The following is a 21,169-nucleotide window of genomic DNA, read 5'->3' as shown; positions in this document are numbered from 1 at the left end:
CTATTTCTCAGCGCTCACATCTGGGTACAGATCAAACCGCCTCTGCGTATAGACAGGAATGCCCTTCCTTGTGCTTTGAATGGTGTCATTGTCCAGATCAGCATAGACAATAGTCTCTTTGTCTTCCGCCTCTACTAGGACTTCCGCGGCTGGGTTGGCTATCAAACTGTGACCCCATGCGTGGTAAGTGGCCTCCATATCGCGCGCTGGGCTACACAGCCCCACATACAGCTGGTTATCCACCGCACGAGCGCGTGCCAACAGAGACCAGTGCATGGGACCGGTGGTCATGTTGAACGCGCCCGGGTAGATGAGTGCAAAAGCGCCCTTTCGCGCAGCAATCATGGCCGCCTCCGGGAAACGGATATCGTAGCAAATGGCAAGGCCGATCTTTCCATAGTCGGGAAGATCAACAATTGTCAACTGGTTTCCGGGCGACAGGACCTCGCTCTCCTTGAAAGTGATCTTTCCTGGAATATCGATGTCGAACAAATGGGTCTTGCGGTGGGTCCCTATTAACGAGCCAGTGGGAGAGAACACGAGGGAGGTGTTATAGTATTTCTTCGTTGTGGGTTCTAGTTCGGGGATGCTACCTCCTACGAGGTAGGCCTTGGCTTCGGCAGCGATGGCTGACAGGGCATGGTAGGAAGGGGATTGATCTTCGGTAGGGGGCGAAGGGAGAAGAGTCTCGGCGTATTTGGGAAAATATTGGGTTCCGTATGGCGAGTTGAAGCATTCCGGAAGGACGATGAGCTTGGCTCCTGCCTGTGCTGCCTCCAGGACCTTAGTGCGAGCGTGGGCCAAATTAACGGCTTTGTCCGCGCCTATTCCATCGCGCCGGGCTCGCAGTTAGTACGGTGTTGATAAGGGGCCGTTTAATGACGATCGCATAGGATGAGTGAAACATACCGGAGGCGAGCTGCACCAGGGCTAATTTCAACGGCTGTTTCAATAGAGCGGCCATGGTTGTTCAGTCCGGTTATGACGGATGCGAATACGTAGATTGAGGGAGTATTGAAGAGGAAGTTTGGGCCAGCTGCGGGGGGGGATGTACAAGTTTAGGGTATAGATAGTGTCGGGGTTGGAGACTGTTGGAGTAATGACTTAGATGAAGAGACCCGCCACTACTATCACGACTACCTTAACTAACGGAGTCGGCGTCGGCACCCAACTCCGACCCCGGGGACACTAACCGAGTCGTTGGAGTACCATTTCATTCATTGGAATTCATTCCTCTTGAACTCAGCTGAAGGGGTGGTCATGACTCTGGACATATCGGTCTCATAAATGATAGGTAGTCTATCGCGATCTTTATCTGACACATGCGCGTCTCCCATGGTTTCGACTCATCACAATTCTTTCATGATCACGCAAATCACCGAACTCAGAGGCTGAAATCCACGACGGATTGCATAAGAAACGGAATTAGTGTTTCATCCTAGGACAGTCGGATAACGCCGTAGTAACCGAGTAAGACCGTTCCGGAGGAGATGCGCTGTAGGAGCACTAATGCTTAGCGACGATGACTATACTTACAGTGCAGATTAATTTAATTCCTGGGCTGAATACGGGGAATTGCAAACGCTGCAAACGGCTTTTAATTGGCCGGGATCACGTGCGACGAGTCTGGCCGCAGTCGATTTGGTGAAGGAGAAACCAATAACTTGGACTAAGTGAACATCGAAACCCCCTGAGAACGAGACGCACTGATGTTCTGCTGGCTCTACCAAAGCGAGAATAATATCACTTGAATAGGGGGCGAAAATACCACTCTCGCGTGTTCTTTTTAACACGCCGCCTCCTACTTACTCCACATCATGACATTCCCACTGACTTATTCCATTCTTTCCTTGATTCCGGTCAACGTCTCTTGAACTTACGCCGGCGGCGGTTCCACAGCCAATTGAAAGTCGTTCTACGGCCTTTCCGCGCGGAACGTTAAGGACGTTCCCCACGAACTGTTCCATTCGATTTGCCCCCCAGTGGTTCGGTGGTTCCTATTCAGGAGAGAGCCGTTAAAAAAATTAAAATAAAAAAAAGAGAAAAAAGAAAATCTCGCAGATTGGCCACCGGGGTCTAGTGGCCTTATATCTGCCTAGAACGCGCTCTGGTGTCTTTCACACCCAACCCTATGTCCCCATCCGAGCGGCATTGATATACCACACTGTGGCCTGCCACCAATCAAGGCTACAACATTGAATGCTGGGAGAGACAATAGTCCTTACAAGTCACCGCGTCTGATTCTTCGAAATAACACTTGGGATCTCATATATATTCTCCTAGTGCTTTCGAGTCACCTTGGGACTACAGTACTTCACAATGTTCGAGGACTTCTCTTTCTCATCTCCCTCGTCCACCAAGCCGCCCCGCCTGGCGTTCGATGGGGACGACAATCTCATGGTCGACTGCGACAGCAGTCTGATCTCTCCTCTCTCCTCACGGTGTCCTTCGCCTCGTTCCACCGCGACACACCGGATTCCAAGATCGTTGCCTCGCTCACGGTCCTCCTACTTCCGTTCCGCCCAGCCCCCCACCTCCGTTCCCTTGTCTGCGTATGACGACCATCAGAAGCGTCTTTCAATCAGTACCTTGACAAGAAAGCTGCATGAACACACCATCAAGACATCAGACAATGAGACGCAGTTCGGCAGACCCGCCACGCCAACGTCGCCCCAGTCCCTCGACACGTCGGGCCGATTCCCGGGATATTTTTTGACCCCTCCAGACACAGACCACGATGACGAGGGTTCCTTGGACTCTCCATCACTCACATCTGGTTCTCTCTCGCCTCAGCCCCAGTCTCCCTTTCTGAGTCCAACATCCGTTCCATGTGATCTCTTCCCGCAAACCGCGGACATGGATCCTCTGTCCCACTCTCAGGATAGCTGGAACATCCGCGCCCAGCGCCAGAACATCTCCCGTCTTCAATGCAACCACTCCGAACTAGAAGCCATTCGCCGGGCCCTCATCTCTGACGATGAGAAGCTGACCACCACCTTCGACCCAGATGCCTGCCACCCCAGCTCTATCCCTCCGCAAAAGTCCCCCCGCCGGAGAGCGGCTACCCTCCAACGGAGCCGGTTCCGCCCCCAATTAGGCCCTAGCCTTTTGGACCCGCCCTCGTCCGACTCCAAGGGACGGAGAATGAGCAGCGTCATCCCCGTACAGACAACTCGCATTGAGAAGAATTATCATTCATCTTCGCGGGACCTGCGGAAGAAGAGTGAGCAGGGACTGAGACGGAAGAGTCTCGTCAGTGCTGCTTTGGCGTCGATGGTGGAGAAGGAATGTTAAAATCTATTTTTGTTTTCGGTTTATCTTCTGTTTGGCATCTTTCTTTCGGATGGATATATTCAACTTTTCTTCAACTCATCTTTTCTTTTCATATTTCATATTTCATTTTTTTGTTTTTTCTTTCTTTTCAATGTCGTTACTTGTACATATTGAGGTAGATACCCTGATTGTGTGATTCTCGGTTTGGTTATTATCGGCGGCATGGAGGTAAGGGGTCCGGTGAAAAAAGGCCCACAGCACAATTGATTCGATTCGGGTTTACAGGCATAGACGAATATGAACATTCAGGCTATTTCGGTCTTCCACATTCTATCCCATGATTAAAAGACATATACAACTAAGATATGACTGGTATCGAAGTACAGAAATGGAAGAAACAGCAAGAAACAAAAGTCGCCAGAGGAACAAAATAAGAAAAGAGAATAAAAGCCGTGCTTCCCAGAAGCACAAGCCAGAACAACAGAACACAAAAAGCTCAAGGTTAAAAGACCGCTCACAGCAACGCTTATAACATCATCATCAACGGAGTCATAACCGCACGAGTCTCATGAACCGCAAATAAGAAACCTACTTGGCCTGCTTCCCTGTCTTCCTGCGAAACAACCCGTAGAGTTTCCGCAGGGGACCTCTACGCTTGCGACTAGAGGTTGATCTCCGGGTTGGACGGCGGTGGAGTTTGATCTCGGTTCGTGGAGTCATGGTCTGTTCGTTTGAGGGGGGTTTGGTGGCTGGGTTTATGCCGATATCGAATTGCCAGAGGCCCTCGTGGGGGTTCATGGGATGGTTATCGTCGTAGACGGGATCTCCGGGCTCGCCGAGATCGCTTTCATTGGTTGGACTGGCGCATTCTCTGGGTTTGGAGGCGAGGTAACGGGTCATGTTGAGGGTTGTTTCTTCGAGGAGTTCATTGATGGAGGGCATGAGGTGGTGGTGGAGGCCTTGGGTGTCGCCAATGTCTAGTTGGGACTTTCGGTTTTCGTCTTCGAAGGCTTCTTCAGCGTGGCTTTGGGTGTGGATGTGAGGTTGCGGTGGGGGATCGTAGGACCAAGGGTCCGATTCGATGATCACGGTGTCTTCTGTGAATGAGATGTAGGAGTCCCTGTTGTGGCCTGTGGAGAAGCTGTCGACGTCTTCGATGTACGAGACGATACGAGCGAAGTGGAGTGATTCATGGGGATTGAGGATCTCGAACGATGTACCTTGATGGATGATGGTTGTGGTGGGCTTTTTTATGTTGAGGAGCATTGAGTCCGAGTACCGCTTTGTGTGACTGTGAATAGATGCTGGGGGATTGCGTGGAATTGGTTTGGGATATGGGTCGGGATATTTCTCGAGACGATCCCGGAACGTGTCCTGCATGTGCGTGTGAAAGTCAGATCGGCTGCCAAAGTACCGCCCGTCCATTAGGGCACGGATGAGATGGCGGCTTACCAGGATCTTATGGGGGTTTTGCTGGAGGCATATATGGTCGTCTACAGAGCTGGGGGTCCCCGGAGCTAAATCCGCAAGTAAGCACTGGTCTACTGGAGATATATGGCGGTGATATCCCATACGGAGGAAGCCATCCAGGCTCTCAGGCTGCTCGCTCAGAGCGCTGGGTGATTGCGATGGGGATAATGGCGGCGGGCTTGACGCCGCCGACGAGACCGAGAAAGGGTACTCGTAGTGGTCGTCCAGAGACATCTGGGACTGGTTCAAGTTCAATGCGGCGTTCTTTCGCCGTAGCTTTTTGATGTCCGGACTGTCGCTGGTCGCTGAGTCGCAACTTGACAGATACTGGCGGTATTCATGCAGAGAGCGATTCCCTGGCATACACATGGTGTTCAAGGATGTTGACTGGGGAGAGCAATCCCGATCTCGCAATGGAGATGATGATGATGGTGATGAGGACACTAGTAGTGGTGATGCGGTGAAGATGGATGGAGTCAGGTCCACCGTTTAGATCTCTCACACTGCAGCTTTTGAGATGTATAGGCTAAATTCAATAGTCGATTGTCTTTGTTGACCTGTATAAAAGAAGAGAAAGAAACAGGCGGTATGTGCCGTTTCTATACTGATGCATTGGGAGACTGTCTGTAGCATAGCCCTCAGTCTGGAGAGCTCAGTTGATGTTGGACAATGATGATATCAGCATCGTTTGGGAGGCCTGGATCGGGACCCAAGGAACCCAATGTCCGGGGGAAGTCTATTTATTGATCGCTGGTGGAGTTCGGGGATATCCACAATCCACACTGTCCAGGTACTTGCGACATACACAATTTGATATTCAACAAATGGAATTGTAGTGCCGGGTAGAGTAAAAAAGAAAGGAAAAGAAAAGAAAAAAGAAAAGAAGGAAGAAATTTGCAAAAGAACTACAGAATTACAAAAAAAAGAGGCGAAAGTGCAAAAGAAGAAGTGAACGAAAAAAGTAAGTAGCGTCGTCACATTGCCAACATGCAAAATTTGACCCACCAAGTATGAGAGGAACTTGTCCAGCGTTCTGGTTGGGCATCCGCTAACGTGGTCCAATCTCACTGTACAGCCGCAACCGGATCACTCTGCGTCTCCCACTCACTGGTTCGTTTCCTGAAGATCTTCGTTTCACTTTACGACCTCCTGCCAGCCTTGTTCCCCAGGAACCTCTCCCATTCGTTCGCAGATTGTCTCGAACTCTCCAATCACTTGCAGTCCTCCGAGTGGGTGTAGTCGAAGTCCTATTCTTATCCTGGCTTATACTATGTGGCGATGGTCATCTGCTTCCTTCAGTGGTCTCGTTCTTTCTTTTGTTTTCTTTCTAATCCCCACCATGCTCGGTCCCTTTCTTTTTCTCGTTCGAATAATGACCATTCTCTTCCCACTCAGCCTTGTTGCATGGCCTCCCTTTCGTATCACCTTGGAGTAACACTGGAAGGGGGAAAAAAGAAAAAAAAAGAAAAAAAAAAAAAAAAAAGAAAAGATGATGTAGCCGTGTCCACCTGCACATGTAGTCCTACATTCCTGTCCGCCCTGATCAGCATTGCAGAGGTGTCCCAGATCCTGTCAGGCGACCAACTACGGTGGATGTGCCACAAATGACAGCCCCTGTCGTAACCCATAACGTTGTATACTTAATATTGAGTAAGGCCTATCATCGACACCTTAACATCCTACTCATGCTCATTTTATACCAATCTTCCTATGCTGAGTCACGTAAAACAACCAGACGCGAGATTAACCGTAAGATGCCAAATCACTGGGCTGGTCCAAGACAGAAGATCAAGACAGGATAGGGAAGCCCTCAAAATGACGCCAAACCAAACACCAGTCATGCTCAATTTCGATGGGTGAGGAATAAAACCAAAGAATAATAATCTTAAAAACAAGTGTATCAGGGCTAGCAATGGAAATCAGGATAGCATCGTTATATCATCATCATGAGCCAATACGCGATGGCCGGGCGGCTAACTCGATCTCAGGTACCTGCCTGTGTATCCGTCTGCTCAGTTATGTACGGTTACCGTGAGCAACCCTTCCAATTTAGACAATGTAGCAATGAATGATTGAATCGAAGAGAAGGACCATGCGTATCAGCAACCAGAAAATCGAACCAACCAGGGATCGGCCGTTAGCCGAAATATCGGAATCGAAACGCAAAAAAAAAAAAAAAAAAAAAAGAAAGAAAGAAAGAGAGAGAGAGAAATTCTCTAATGACGTTTATATTTCTGAGAGATACAGTCAACCCAGGTCAAAGGAAATTGGGGGAATGGGGGGCAGCAAAACTTACATCTTCCATTTTTCGCCTATTGCTGGGATCCAGAGTGTTTCCGGCCCCCAGAAGCGTTTGTCCCACGGCCTTGGATACCCCGATCGCAGGACGGAGAATAACCGTTGGTGCACGTTTCCATACAGCCTTTGCAGCTGCTTTGGCGCTCCCGCTCTCAACGACTTCTCCAGGCACAGCAACGATGGCATCTCGAGTCAGGAGCAAGTCGCGTTCTAATCCCCTGAATGCTCCCCGAAGGCCTTGAACAACACCAACTGGCTGGTCCGCATAGAGAGAGATCTTCTTCGCCTCCTCCTCATCACCTAGTTCTTCTTCCGCGCCAGCCAACTGCGTATTGGGGGATGTCAACAGATCTTCTGCGCCCTGCAGGACGGTTTGAGTACCAATGGCGAGTTTGGCACCAAGCTTGACAAGCTCGTTAGATGTAGTCTTAGCGAAGGCGAGTGCCCCCTTCTGTATGCTCCGTACGATGCGACCGTCCTTGCGATACTCACGCATAGGAACGACCACGAGGTCCTTCACGCCTCCTCCCACGTTGACTAGGGACCTGATCGGTGCAAGGCCAGCGAGGACGCCTGGTAGTTGATTTCTCTTGATATCTGGCATCCATATGTCATTCAAGGTCTGCCCAAGCTTGTCAAACCCAGATACTCCATAGATGATGACATGACGCATGACCATATCCGCCCCGTCTAGAACGAAGAAATTCATAAACTCGGTCGTGCGTCCAGACCGAAGCCCGGTATAATCGACTCGCTTGGGTTTGAAGTCGAGCTTGACGGGAACTGCGTTTATCTCAACTCTCTGTAAAAATGGTATGTCTTGCGGGGCGCTAGAGGCAGGCGCAGAGTCATCTCGAAATTCGAAGAAACGGCACAAAAAGTCGAGAGCATCTTGATCAACATGAAGCCTTAGGGGCAGAAGGGTGGCCTATGGTATCGTTAAACATTATAGGGAGGCAGTTGGAAGTTCCTCTTTTCCGTACCTTTAAGACAATCTCGGATGCAGCGAGCTCAGGCACAGGCCTGACGGTCAAGATCTCTAAGTGCACCATACTGGTTCCACTTTCTTTCTCACCCACTTCATGCATGTAGGTCGCAAATTTCTTCCAGGTCGAAGTAGGCACATGATCGAATATTTCCAGGTCATTGACTCGAACATCCAGAGAGCTTTGCGTCTCGCCGGAGTCCGGTGGGAAGACGACAAGATCCGCGCATATACCTTTGAGCTCAAATGTCATTTTATGATATTTGCTTCTGGATAGCCGCAGCTTCTTTCTGAAGGAAGGCGACTGGCTTTGTCGTACCGTAGCCCCTGTGACTGTGGTTGTAGTTGCGTAGCTGCCGGTCTCACTGACAAGATCATCAATGTTGCGGTTGATATCGCTGCGAAGCTCTCGCGGATCTTTGTTAGCAGGAATGCCTATATATATTGAGTTAAACAGACAGTCGCCAATGACGGACTCCTCGTCTTCGTCGAAGCTTGGGGAGGCCCGATTCGCCCTTGCTCGCCGGTCCGTAGCCTTTCTCTCCACGTCTTTGACCGCCTTGGATATTGTATCTCTTGTCCGCTGCCAGTCATAGCCATCGAATAGGTTCCAGATGACATGAGCATCACGGACCCTGATTCGCAGAGGACTCTTCTGAAGCTTCGTGTCGTCTGAAAGTCCATAAGTGTTTTCGGTAGAATCCCATCTGTGTGCTGTACCTCCAACAGCTGACTGTGTTGCAAAATGATCATCACGGAATTCGAGGTCGGAAATACTGGATGATACATAGTACTGAGAGTGAAAACTATCAAGAAGCTCATTTGATCCTGAGGCCGTCATAGCCTCGTGCAGAGATCCGCCTCCAGATGTTGGCTTCGCTGGATAAAAGTCACTTACGTACTCGACCTCATCCTCAATATGGCCCTCCTTATCCTGGATATTTTCAGCGGAATCACCGGCTGTCTCAGAGACCCCTTCCAGACTCGAGCTTGAATTCAGAGCAAACGCATCGCCCGAAAAAGATGCTAACATGTCTTGAAGTGGGAGAACCTCAGTCCGATACTTCTTGGTCACGCTTGGAGGTGTAGGAGGCTGCAGCCCATTGACTATGCTGATGAGAGTTTGTGTTGAATCGGCACATGTTTCAAGAATCAGCAAGTCATCCCTGAGTTCCACATCTAGCGACTGTGTCCCGTCTTCGCCCGAGCGTAGCAATTTCACACTGGCCGTTGCTGACGATATTGATGAAACGGTAACAAAGCCCATGTCAATAAAGGATTGGACCTGGTTAGTCGGTGGAGCAGTTGAGTTCCTCCGATGTGAATCGTCTGTGCTGCCCATATTTCGGACATCGTCAATAATCATGATTGACGCTTTGCGAAGATCTAGCGTAGCCTCAGAGGACGCTCCATCGTCCATGGCTCCCGAGAAATTTGCGTTCGTGAGCACGACAAGACCTTTTGCCTCAGAGCCACGAGGGTTGAGACCAATGACGCAGTCTCGCAGGGCTAATGCCAATATAGTGGGTCGTACAGGACTTTTAGGGCTTCCCGGCTTTATTGCTGATTGAGATTCCTTTGAAGGCTGCAGCTCCGCCAGATTACCTATAGACTGTGCCATATTGGCAGCAAAATCGCTGGTCGTCGAACTTTCATTGAGACCGAGAAAGGCAATCGCTGCTGGAACTGTGTACTCGGCGCGTAGGTTATGCATTTTGACCTTGATGGTGGGTTCCATTTCATCGGCAATGAAACGGGCCATGAGCATGGGGTGCGGGATTTGACCTGATCTTTGCTCGGCGCTCAACGGAAGCGCTTCCCCTAAAAGTTCCTCGGTGCCGTTTCTGAGAACCGTCGCCGATCCAACCTGAGCGGCTACAAGAGAAGGGATGCTTATATACGCCACCTCGGCATTCTTGAGGCGTGCTGTTATATCGCCAACTTTACCCCCAACGTTTACCCGGGCTTCAAAATCTCGGATCAGATTTAGAGTCAAGAGACCAGGTCGGTCGTCCTCAGGCAAGTATTTCGCAACATTCGACAGCCTGCTTAATTCATCCCCAAGCTGTGGTAGCGAGTCAAAGTCAGTGATGCGCGAAATCATGATATCCGCCCCAGCGATTGTAGTACGAAGCACAGAGCCTTGGCGTCGCTGTCGGAAAAGCGTATCTAGCATAATGTCATCGTCTTCATCGTACTTGTCCTTAGACGGCGTGATCAACGACAGCAGACGGTCTAAGTCGACCTCCTTTGGAGCGAAGAGATATTCAATTCGGATGTTGCTCAAATTAATTTTCGCAGGCGCGTCTTTAGAATCATCAAGCGGTAATGGTCCACTAAGTTTCGCTTTGTCGATTTGGACTCCCACGCCTTCAAATCTGCTAACAACCTTAACCGCAGTCGTTCTCAGTTTGAGGTAATGAGATTCTCCAACAATATTGAGCGCAACACCACCGATACGTGCATTCACTTTCCATGGCAAAGAGGTATCCTGCGGGAGTTTTTCAGGCGAAGGCGGCGCTTCGAAATGTACTCCACGCGGTCGCTTCGGTGGATCCTTCTTTGGTGTCTTCGCACCTGAGGCAGATGAAATGGAGCTCCCTAGCTCTAGGATCGTGCTTAGACCTCCAATCCATCCTACAACCTCCTCCAAGCGTTGTATATTAAGGTTGAGATGGAGAGGGAGCGTAGTGACGTGAATCCTTGCGGATTCCAATGACTTGCTCATGGAAAGGGAAATATCTCCATGCATGGGCGATAAAACATCCCTCATGGATTCCCTCATTTTTAGGTCTTGATTGAATGAGATTAGGTCCTCTGAGGCGACCCCTAGTGTGAACTTGGTTATATCTAGGCGAAGTTTCGTTTGGTCATTAGTTGATGAGAAATGGGCTTTCAGGCCAGAAGCTGTAGTTTGCAGAACGATGTCCTCATGCATTAGGCCGAAGAATGTCGGAGAGTACTGTCGAGATTCACCGAAGGGGTTTGCATGTCCTGGAACATGTTCAACGAACTTGATAGAGAACTTATTGAGAATCAATCCGAAAGATTCTTTTGGTTGTACTTGTTCTGGTGCTTTGCTTTCTGAGTTGTGTTTCTTCGGGGGTTCTCCGTCGCCGTGGCCGAAAGCGTTGACGATTCTCTTACCGATCTTGATAACAAGCCAGCCTATGGCAATATCAAACTGCACCTCCGCAGAATGGATCTCGACGGTTGCCTCGTCACGTTCGCTACTGAATCCAGCGTCATGCTTGGTCTTTTCCTGGTAGCCTGAAGCTTTATGATCAACACCTTCATGCGGAGAAGACGGATCGTTGGCGCCACTACGAGGACCCGGAAAGCCATGAATTCTAGAAGCTAGTAGATCATCATCAATCACAGAGTCCTGCAAGTACGCCGTTGAATCTTTGAGACCATCACTTGACATCTCTTGGTGAGATGCTGATTGTGAATCTCCCGGCACTTTTTCGTGGTTAACCGAAGGGATCCATATGAGAACCTTGTCAACACTGACAAATCTCTTCGCCACGTCCGTCAGTCTATTGAATCCCGGTGAGGTCTGAATCGATTCTCTACCGGTTGTTCCAGTCGTTGTCTTCTGAAGATTATCGATAGAACTGGCATGTGACAAGTATATTCCTTCCTGGGCTGTAAGCTTAGGCGTTGTTATTGTTTCATCTTGTTCGCTATAGGCGTCCTGCTCCATTGCTGTAGGCGTTTCATGGAAGCCTGTATCCCTCACATAAGTAGACTCCGGCGAGTCCCAAGCACCAGGTATATTAGGCATGAAACTGTGTGACGTCGAGCCTTGGCTTATCGCGCTCATATACATGCTTTGCGCTTCCTCGTTAGAAAACAGCCTGGACTCCGATAATTCACTCTCCTTAAAAGATTCAGAAGCGGAGCCTGAACTGTCGGGCTCGGAACTGGGCGCACAGACAAGAGGCAATTGTTGCTTATATCCAGGACGGAAGTCCTTTTCTGGGGTTAATCCAGACGACCCGGGTTCGGTTATAGCCTCAGGAGCTTCTAGAAAATGCTGATGGCTCGGTAGTCTTGCAACTTCCAATTCATGTCGGTCATTGAGGGGGATCAGGGCACCCTCAGGATGACTGTTTTGGTCAGTTAGTTCGGCTGTATGCTCTGGACTTTGTGAACGAGGGGTATCCCTGCTCCTCCGGAAAAGCCCATCGACCCTAGTTTGCATATCATCTAGGCGCTCAGGATCATCATCCTGGAATTGATAATCGATAACTGAATCAAGGTAAGCTGGGTTGTCCAGCAGCTTTTCATCGTCTTCAAACTGCCGGGAATCCTCAAGAGAACCATAACTCCTTTTCCCGTCCTCCGTATCAGCATCAGAAAAACGGCCGTCATACGTGTAAACAGATCCTTCTAATCTTGGTGTATGCTGTTCTTCCAACTCTTGTCTAGTGAGGTCCTGCGGTGGCTCGAAAATGGTCGACCTTGTCATAGCTAAAGCTAAACTCGATTCTGACGAGGTCTCCGGAGAAGGCGACTGGGCCCTACTTGGAGGCCGGCTCGACTTTGGCTGTACTGGAGTAGACGGTGAGGCAGGAGCAGCGAAGCGAGAATAGTTGGAGAAAACGACAGGCTCAGATATCAAAGCAAGATTGATATCGGATAGGGAAACTAATCGTCTTCTCTCGGACGATGAGGCTTCACCTGATTCGGAATGAGTGGACACAGCACCCATGCTGACCTGGCGCACACTTAATAGTCCTGTTATTAGGTCCGGTTTTTCCTCCGGATGCCTTTTTGACGAGCCCTCTTGCTTGGTCTCCACATCCACGCGTATAGAGATGTCGTCGACTTGGACCTGGAGTCGATCCACCACCCCTTTTAGGAATGCAGCGACAAAACTGGGCAACGATACGGTTTCGTTTCCGAGACCGAGCTCCTCTTCGTCATCGCTCGAAGAGGTCGATGTATGCTGCAGGACCTGGGACTGCGAGGAGATTGCAGCCTGAAGTTCTTCCTTTTCTTCTTTCGGCTCGGCCTGAAGGAACGACTCAGCGAGATCGGTCGGGTTGGGGAGTATTGGTTCGTCCCCAGAGCCCGGGTCAACTCGCCCTGATGTCTTTTGGTCCGTTGTTGCATCATGCGTTTCAGCACGACGAGTCTCCTCCAACGGTAGCCTTAAATGCACATCGATTCCGCTAGCTTCACATATTATACCGCTGCTGTAAATATCGGCAGGAACCGTGAGCTTTAGGAACTGAACACGAGCACTGAGCAGCTCGCTTGACGGAGGGAGGTGAAGGAGTGTGGCTAATTTCTATCCCAAGACGTATACATATCAGCGCACCGAAGCAGAAGCACCGAGACGCTCGGCCCGGCACTGACCAGGGATCAGCATGGTTCACTCACCTCGAGTCTCAAACCTATGTCCCGTAGTTCAACGGTACTACGTTGTCCCCAGCGGATGCCTAGGCTATCGAGATCTAGTGCTTCCGTATCGACAAGCTCCAGGCGAGACAAGGCATATCTGAGCAACCGCTTCTGAAAGAACGAGGGCAGGAAGTAGGCCATTTTGGTGGGAGGAGGAGCCGACCGGGGCTCATTTAAAGACCGCAGGTGTCATCGGGTGGGTATCATAATATGAAAAAGAGAACGCTGAGCGGATGTGTTGTAAGGCTAAGGCTTGATACTTCCCCCAAGGGGACAAACAGATGCGGTAGTTGGGTATGGATCGATTAGAATGACGTTCGGGGAAACCAGCGCTAGTGTTAGCTTAGTTACTGTATTTATCAGTAATAACAAGCAGATAGCGACGGTCGGATCAACCACCGCAAGTCAGGCGGAGCTCATCATTATTGGAGTAACCGAAAGAAAATCACGTCGTGACAACTCATACATACGTCAAATGTCGGTAGTGGGTGGTATTGAGCTGTTCAGTTGTTTGAAAACTACACGGACCACCAAATAAATACGCGCTCATCTTAGAACTCATCAACCAAGTGAACCGTGGCAACCCAACGAGGGAGCTGCCGGTTTAGGGTAGTCTACGCGTGATGGATCTTCTTCATATCACCCACGTTGTCACGGGCGCATGGTTTCCACCAGGGTACAGACTAGTTACAACACGAGCAACAAGCATGAAGATCTGGATATACCTAGACCATGACTGTTTCTCTACTGTTAAATCTGTACCTTTCAAAGTGATCGCCAGAGATAGAGCATCCAGTGGTAACGCTGAATATTGCTGAGGCTAAGAATACTACTAGTCCAGGAATAAATTACTATAATTACATTCCGGTAGATCATTTACGGAGCATACGGGTATGACCGTTATTATCTCTGCGAACGACTCATCGCATCATCAACATTCCTTGCGTCCCACGTGACCGGACGATCACGGTATATTCCTGAGTCAGTCATCTGCATTCAAGCTCCACTGTGGGTATTGTATTCCAAAGCCCTAGTATATGGACCTCTGAGCAGGGTCCTGACGAGTCCTGATGGTGTTTAGAGACACAAGACCTCAGTGGTATTATACATTAGCTATTTATTCAATAATTCGCCCCTTAACAACTAAAGCTTAAAGACTAAGATATATCCACTTCAGCGAATTCCAGTGCTACCCACTCGCAAAATTTCTCGAAGCAAGCATACCAGTCCCGTAAACGGGTGGCCTTTATGCCTTCACCCAGTATTCCCTCTCGGATATCTGAGAGCCATTCGACTGTTGACTGGTCTTCATAGCAGCTCCACCGGATTGAATTCTCCACCATCATTGCAAGGCCCGGAAGCTCAAGGTTATCGGGGCCCTGAAGTGCCTGCCAAAACTCAAACGTTAAGCTATTCAATCCACGCTCGGAAAGGTCTGGAAAGTAGCTGCTTAGAGAGATAGGGACGCCCCGGGATAATAGAACGGAAAGCGGATCATCCAGTGTGAAATCTGTTCTGCTAGTCATACCCTTCACAATAGGGCAGACCTCGACAAGGATCTTTTTTTCCTTGATCAGCTCCAGGAGTAATGGATGCTTATAAAGCGGCTCCCCAGGGCCTAGCCTCCTAGTGCCAAGTAGAATCGCATCAAATAAGTCGTGTTCAGTCTGTTTGCCCTCACAAAGCTTTTCTCCGACATGGAAAAGGAAAGGGATATCCACCCCTTCTTCAGCGCACTGTTTTCGGAACCAGAACAGAATGGGAACGAGGTCGACAAGTGATCTGGCATCGTCTCCTTGCCCTATCACATCGAACCCACAGATCACCTCTGGAAAGTCCTGCTTCGCCAGGATACAGTTTATCATGCTACCGGATATTTCCCTGTTTGATAGTGTGCGTGAGGCCGTCCAGATGATGCGTGCTCCACATAGCGTCCTTCCTTCTTCCGTACTTCTGAAAAGCTCAAGTTCCTCCTGAAAGGCTTGACACCATGCAGAATAGTCCTCTTCGGGAGTAGAGTTTCCTTCCCGTCTGTATGGGAATGTAAAAGAATTTCTAATTTCCACATAGCTTATGCCGTCGTCAGCAAGTCGTGAAAACATCCAACGAAGGCATGAGCGGAGGATTGGTTCGTAGCTTAAAAGAGAGTTAACAACAGATGATAAAGTCTTGTAGGCATTCAACATATCATCGGACCCATGCTCATGATATGAATGCTCTGAAGCGAAGATACATCGCTTCTTCAGCCAGTCACGAAACCCAGCTTCTCCGCCGTCGGGAAACGACGCCGCCGCCTTTTGTAAGCTGATTAAAATAGATGGTTCGTAGCTGGGGTCCCATAACGTTGGCTCGTTCTCCGAGTTCTGTACTGGCGGTGAGTATCGAAAGTAGAAAATCCCTTCTTCATAATCCCGTTGAGTGGTAAAAGGCTTAGGGGCGTATATGTGGATGCCCGGTGTTTTGAAGGCCTCCTCTATTACAATGTCGATATCGAACATGGTCTCCATATGCGCATGTAACAGTGACCCCTTCGGCATCTTCTGTAAGATTCTCCATAGTTCGGTTTTCTGCACCTCACCCCTGTTAAGGTGAGACATGCGACTCGTTTGAGAGGGGGTGTTTAATTGGCGGGGATTTCCCTCGTTCAGCCCTAAACTTGTCAGATCGCGGGCGCGTATCTTGGAAACGATCTCGCAAGCCCTCGCAGCAACTGGCGACAAGGCCTTACGAAGATTGGTGTCTATAATAACAACTTTGGTGAGTAATAAGATTCGGGCGAATGTCTAGCTACCTGTGGGGAACTGACCATATCGCTGCTTTTGCTCCTCCAATACGAGGGAGGTACGGCCCTTCAAGTACTGTTGAATGAAAGGGTCGTCAACCTGGGGTATCCCTTCTTCTAATTCCCAGTCGATATCATTTGAGCTCATGGTGAAAGTGTAGCTCGGTTGAAGAAAAGTGATGACGGAGGTCAAGGCAGGGGCAGATGATCGATGACATTGACATGGTCAGGGTTCCCCGCTTGAGGTATGGTGGGCCATGTTTGTTTGCGGCACAGTCTAACTTTATCCGAACTGCCGACTTCACCTGGCGATTAAATAGTTACTTACTCCGTACAGAGGGCAATATCTCATTGTCTGCGAGACTTGATCGGACGATAATTCTCTCGAGACATGTGATCAGTCGAAGGGATATTGCAGAGCAACGAATAAAAGACTCAAACACCTCACGGTAGGACGCCGATGTAACCTAACAATGCAATATGCAAGTGGACAATGAACGAGCCGCCCCGATGAATACGGGGCAAATTTGATGCTGCTAAAGTATATCCTGGAAGTGTGGATGGCCATGGAAAATATCACAATTGGTGAATTACCCCGGATCGTCGTTATCATATCTAATTCTGTACAAAGACCAGACCAAAAGTCCGGCAATCTCCGTACATACATCTCATAATGTAGTAATCAATGTCACCCTAAATCAAGAAAAGGTATTGGTGGCTTGGCACTCCGAGAGCTTATCGAGCCCTATCAGAAGCCCTCGTTTGTTGGTCGCACAGTGGTAAAACAACGCTCGGCAACCCTCCGGCGTACACCGATACAAAAGGAGTCCATTGATGTTATCTAGTTTATACTTGGTGGGCTTGGCACCTGAGTCGAAAGTGCGGTTAGTGTCGGCGTGCTTTACCCCTTTGAGCCCATAGCGCTAATTCATGTACTCCAGAGTGGTTGAGAGCTGAGGTATGCCCACTTGTGGTGCCTTCTTCAACACTCCGAAGTGGATATCCTTTTCAAATAGAAACTGTATTCAAACCTCCACAACCACGGTTCGGTGAATTAGTGGTAAACCCTAACCTTATAACGATCAATCACACATATCATCTTGAAAGGGATACCCAGGGCCAAAAAATATCTGGTCTCTGCCTGCATAGTTTATTTCAAGGGGAAGAACGGCATTAACCCAATCAGCAGAGGCGGCACACGAGCGACTTCTTTGGTGCGGAGATTTATTGTCAAGGTGTTGGCAAACTAAGAAACTCTCGCCTCTCATGGTTGCTCTTCCGCCAATCTACGGCCTCAGGCTTGTAATCTTACCCCTAGTGACGTTTAGTGCTGCAACAGTCTTATCACCAGACAAGAAAAAAAAAAAAGATATCTTTGCCACTTTCTGTAACTTGGGATTGGGTAAGTGGAGTTTTAGCTTAGCTCTTTTCTAAGAAAATTTTCGCTTTTTCTTTTCCATTACTGGTTGAATCCACTCCCCAGCCACCGGTTGTAGATGGTCTACTAGTAGTAGTTTGGCACGCTGCTCCGACACAAGGTCTCGGGAAGAGAGTATGGAAAAAGGAAGAAGAAGAAAATTTCCCTAGGCATCCAGAACAACCGTAGAAAACTAGCCACTAGCGTCCTGTATAGTTGAGAACACCATACCATGCCGTGCGACAAGGTCTTAAGGTTAAGAACATACATTATCCCCGCTTACTGCTTGTCAACCGATAAGTCCCCAGCCTTGCATCGGTCAGTTTTCCTTTAACGGGCCTTATCTCAGGTGGACGTGGCCTGAGCTGAAATTTATTACTCGTTTCACACAGATTTTTATTATCTCATTATCATTCCCCAATCATTTCACATCTGGGTCCATGCATTTAATAAAATCCTATTAATCTTCCCCCCGGTCCTGCCCCGTCAGTGAAATATTGATCAGTGATCACATTTTGACCTTGCCACAGCCTTGAACAGATCAACGGGGTTAGCCCACGTGCTACTTGATACAGTACAAGCTACGTGGAGATGGTGGATGAGAAGAAACCAGTGGACAACGACACTATGCCTACGATGGAGGAAGCTACGCCACAGCATCATGGCGCAGTCCCCAATGCGCAACGGGATATTGAGGAAGATATCACTTACACGAAAGATGTGCACTCCGAGAAGAGAGAACTACCAGAGTCGGACTCTCTCAATAGTTGTGGCCAGAAGAAGGACGAGAAAGACGAGGAGGCAGGTGAAAACGTCCCTTCTCGGTCGTGGCGCCGCTATCGCCCGTGGTTGAAGCATGTTGTCTACGCCGTCATCTGGCTTTTGTTCACCGGGTGAGTTGTGCCTTCTTCGAGCTGTCGGGGACACCTGCCAGTGAGGTAGCTGTGATCTTTTAAAAGCTCATTATGTCACTTATAGCTGGTGGATTGCCGGTCTCATCCTCCACCGGTATGATCTGGGCTGGTTGATCCCATTCTTGATCTACCTCGCGATTACTTTGCGCCTCATCTTTCTCTATGTTCCTATTTCGATTGTGACGAGACCGGTCTACTGGGTATGGAACCAGACCGCTTCACGATTCGTCAGCCTGATTCCAGAAAAACTGAGAATCCCCAGCGGCGCGCTCCTGACGATTGCAGTGATTATCGTCGGCTCATTCGCCTCACCGGAGTCTGCAGACAATACCCGCGCAAACCGGGCCGTCAGTCTCTTTGGACTAGTTGTTTTCCTCTTTGCTTTGTGGCTTACCTCAAGAAATCGGAAGAAGATTATTTGGCATACCGTCATCGTGGGAATGCTTGTGCAATTTATCGTTGCACTCTTCGTCCTAAGAACCAAGGCTGGGTATGATATCTTTAACTTCATTTCCACGTTGGCCAGAGAACTCTTGGAATTCTCCAAGCAAGGTGTGGACTTCTTGGTGGAAACTGGATGGGCCAATAAACACAGCAGCTGGTTCCTCGTTAGTGTTGTCCCGGCTATCATCTTTTTCGTGTCTATCGTGCAGTTGCTCTACTACACTGGCGTTCTCCAGTGGGCAATTGGCAAGTTTGCCGTATTCTTTTTCTGGGCTATGCGTATCTCGGGAGCTGAGGCTGTAGTAGCAGCTGCATCTCCCTTTATCGGACAAGGCGAGTCAGCGATGCTCATCAAGCCTTTCGTTCCCTATCTTACGATGGCGGAAATCCACCAAATCATGTGCTCCGGATTCGCTACTATTGCAGGATCAGTCCTGGTGTCCTACATTGGAATGGGTTTGAACCCCCAAGCGCTGGTGTCCTCATGTGTGATGAGTATTCCGGCATCCCTGGCAGCATCTAAGCTGCGTTGGCCCGAAGAAGAGGAAACCCTGACAGCTGGCCGTATTGTCGTCCCCGAAGACGATAGCCACAAAGCAGCTAACGCCCTCCACGCATTCTCCAACGGAGCTTGGATGGGTATTAAGATTGCAGGCATGATTGCCACTACGCTTTTGTGTATTATCTCCCTCGTAGGTCTCGTTAACGGCCTGCTGACCTGGTGGGGTCACTACCTGAACATCTACGAACCGGACTTGACCATTGAACTCATTGTTGGCTACATCTGCTACCCGATTGCCTTCCTTCTTGGTGTCTCCCGCGACGGTGATCTCCTGAAGGTCGCTAAACTCATCGGAACCAAGCTTGTTATGGTAAGTCCCATTGGCTTTGACTCAAGAGAACAACAGACATGCTAACAGACTCCAAACAGAATGAATTCATCGCGTACGACTACCTGCAGAACAAAGAAGAGTTCCAAAGCCTGTCTCCCCGCTCCCGACTGATCGCCACTTATGCCCTGTGTGGTTTCGCCAACATCGGTTCTCTCGGAAATCAAATCGGTGTGCTGGCCCAGTTAGCCCCCAGCCGAGCTGGTGATGTTTCTCGTGTTGCCGTCAGTGCCATGCTCACGGGTGCCATCAGTACTCTGACAAGTGCGGCCATTGCGGGTCTCCTAATCACAAATGAAAAGCAATACATCTCATAATCCTAACAACAATGCGGGGACATTGGATTTGAACATGTATCGTGCCATTTGAACTGTACTATTTAATTGCGGGTGTTCTTTTTGCAGTTTTTCTTCGATGTTCGCGATTTTCTTTGTCCGTTTCGAAGCCGAAGTATGTATATACTTGTATCCACATGAGTCCAGGAGCTCACGATCTCAACTCTTTTTTGATGCAATGACTAATGGGAGTCTTCGGCTCATTGCTCTGCGAGCAGTAAATACTATATGATTATTTTGATCCTCTGACTGCAGCCAATTTTGTTAATTCCTTAATTCCCAGACATTCTCTGATTATTCACACATGATTTCCTTGTGACTGCTCTGTCTACAGGTAACTGCACACCATGCTACAGTACGATTGCTGTAATGTATTCCAATAAGCGAACTTGATCCACGCTTTGCGTCGGTGTGTCCTGTCTTCTCTCTCGCTGTTTCAGTAACCTTATCCTTATCTCTGGTAGCAGAAACCCCTTCGTCTTTCATAGTCAGACTTTAGACATCTCTGTGAGAAATCCATGCGGCTGTCCTTCTACTGGTTGTCAGGGGGTTGTCCGTGGACACAGATTGCCTGGGCAGCTCATGGCACTGAGATCCATGAAAACACCTCATGAGAATTAACCTACCTGTCACGAGGACGCCAAAGAACCCAACTAGTACCCTCAAATCGATTGGAATGGATATGACCGTCCTAGCTGACTTGGGATATAAATGATCACGGCAGGCTAGGTGTGACAAGATTACATCAGCTAAGCTGCCGAATATCCATAGCATTTTAGTACGCAAGACACTTGAGGTAAGAAATCATTATGGAAAAATAGTTAACAGTTATTACTTTGCAGAAGAAAGAAAGGAACATATTTATTCCACGGGCGCGAGCACTCTTATACTTGAGTTAAACCCGCAGTCCCATAACAGAAGTTGAACCCAACGCATAAACTCCAGAACC

The 21,169-nt window shown here is 49.0% G+C and overlaps 6 protein-coding genes across 6 annotated transcripts; 2 read left to right on the top strand and 4 right to left on the bottom strand.

The window, feature by feature from the left end:
- Nucleotides 1-964, bottom strand: AO090003000448 (carbon-nitrogen hydrolase family protein; the record flags this gene model as incomplete). The annotated part of the gene is made up of 2 exons (XM_001819577.3): nt 1-824; nt 910-964. The coding sequence occupies 2 exons, from the start codon at nt 962-964 to the stop codon at nt 1-3; spliced, it is 879 nt and encodes a 292-aa protein (XP_001819629.1).
- Nucleotides 965-2,319: 1,355 nt separating this feature from the next.
- On the top strand, nt 2,320-3,294 carry AO090003000447 (uncharacterized protein; the record flags this gene model as incomplete). Its single annotated transcript, XM_001819576.3, has 1 exon — nt 2,320-3,294. The coding sequence occupies one exon, from the start codon at nt 2,320-2,322 to the stop codon at nt 3,292-3,294; it is 975 nt and encodes a 324-aa protein (XP_001819628.1).
- A 567-nt stretch (nt 3,295-3,861) lies between these two features.
- Nucleotides 3,862-5,112, bottom strand: AO090003000446 (oxidoreductase, short-chain dehydrogenase/reductase family; the record flags this gene model as incomplete). Its single annotated transcript, XM_001819575.1, has 1 exon — nt 3,862-5,112. One exon carries the CDS (start codon nt 5,110-5,112, stop codon nt 3,862-3,864), a length of 1,251 nt encoding a protein of 416 aa, XP_001819627.1.
- Nucleotides 5,113-6,959: 1,847 nt separating this feature from the next.
- atg2 (putative autophagy regulatory protein Atg2) lies at nt 6,960-13,579 on the bottom strand (the record flags this gene model as incomplete). The annotated part of the gene is made up of 4 exons (XM_023234897.1): nt 6,960-6,977; nt 7,040-7,969; nt 8,025-13,169; nt 13,418-13,579. The coding sequence occupies 4 exons, from the start codon at nt 13,577-13,579 to the stop codon at nt 6,960-6,962; spliced, it is 6,255 nt and encodes a 2,084-aa protein (XP_023089969.1).
- Nucleotides 13,580-14,595: 1,016 nt separating this feature from the next.
- On the bottom strand, nt 14,596-16,368 carry AO090003000444 (putative CECR1 family adenosine deaminase; the record flags this gene model as incomplete). The annotated part of the gene is made up of 2 exons (XM_001819573.3): nt 14,596-16,178; nt 16,245-16,368. 2 exons carry the CDS (start codon nt 16,366-16,368, stop codon nt 14,596-14,598), a joined length of 1,707 nt encoding a protein of 568 aa, XP_001819625.1.
- Nucleotides 16,369-18,228: 1,860 nt separating this feature from the next.
- AO090003000443 (NupC/NupG family nucleoside CNT transporter) lies at nt 18,229-20,202 on the top strand (the record flags this gene model as incomplete). Its single annotated transcript, XM_001819572.3, has 3 exons — nt 18,229-18,530; nt 18,616-19,867; nt 19,927-20,202. 3 exons carry the CDS (start codon nt 18,229-18,231, stop codon nt 20,200-20,202), a joined length of 1,830 nt encoding a protein of 609 aa, XP_001819624.1.
- Between the last annotated feature and the right edge of the window lie 967 nt (nt 20,203-21,169).

The sequence above is a fragment of the Aspergillus oryzae genome, chromosome 2, assembly GCF_000184455.2.
Source record: "Aspergillus oryzae RIB40 DNA, chromosome 2".
In the NCBI taxonomy this organism is placed as follows: Eukaryota; Fungi; Ascomycota; class Eurotiomycetes; order Eurotiales; family Aspergillaceae; genus Aspergillus; species Aspergillus oryzae.
This window is presented reverse-complemented; position numbering and strand designations above follow the sequence as displayed.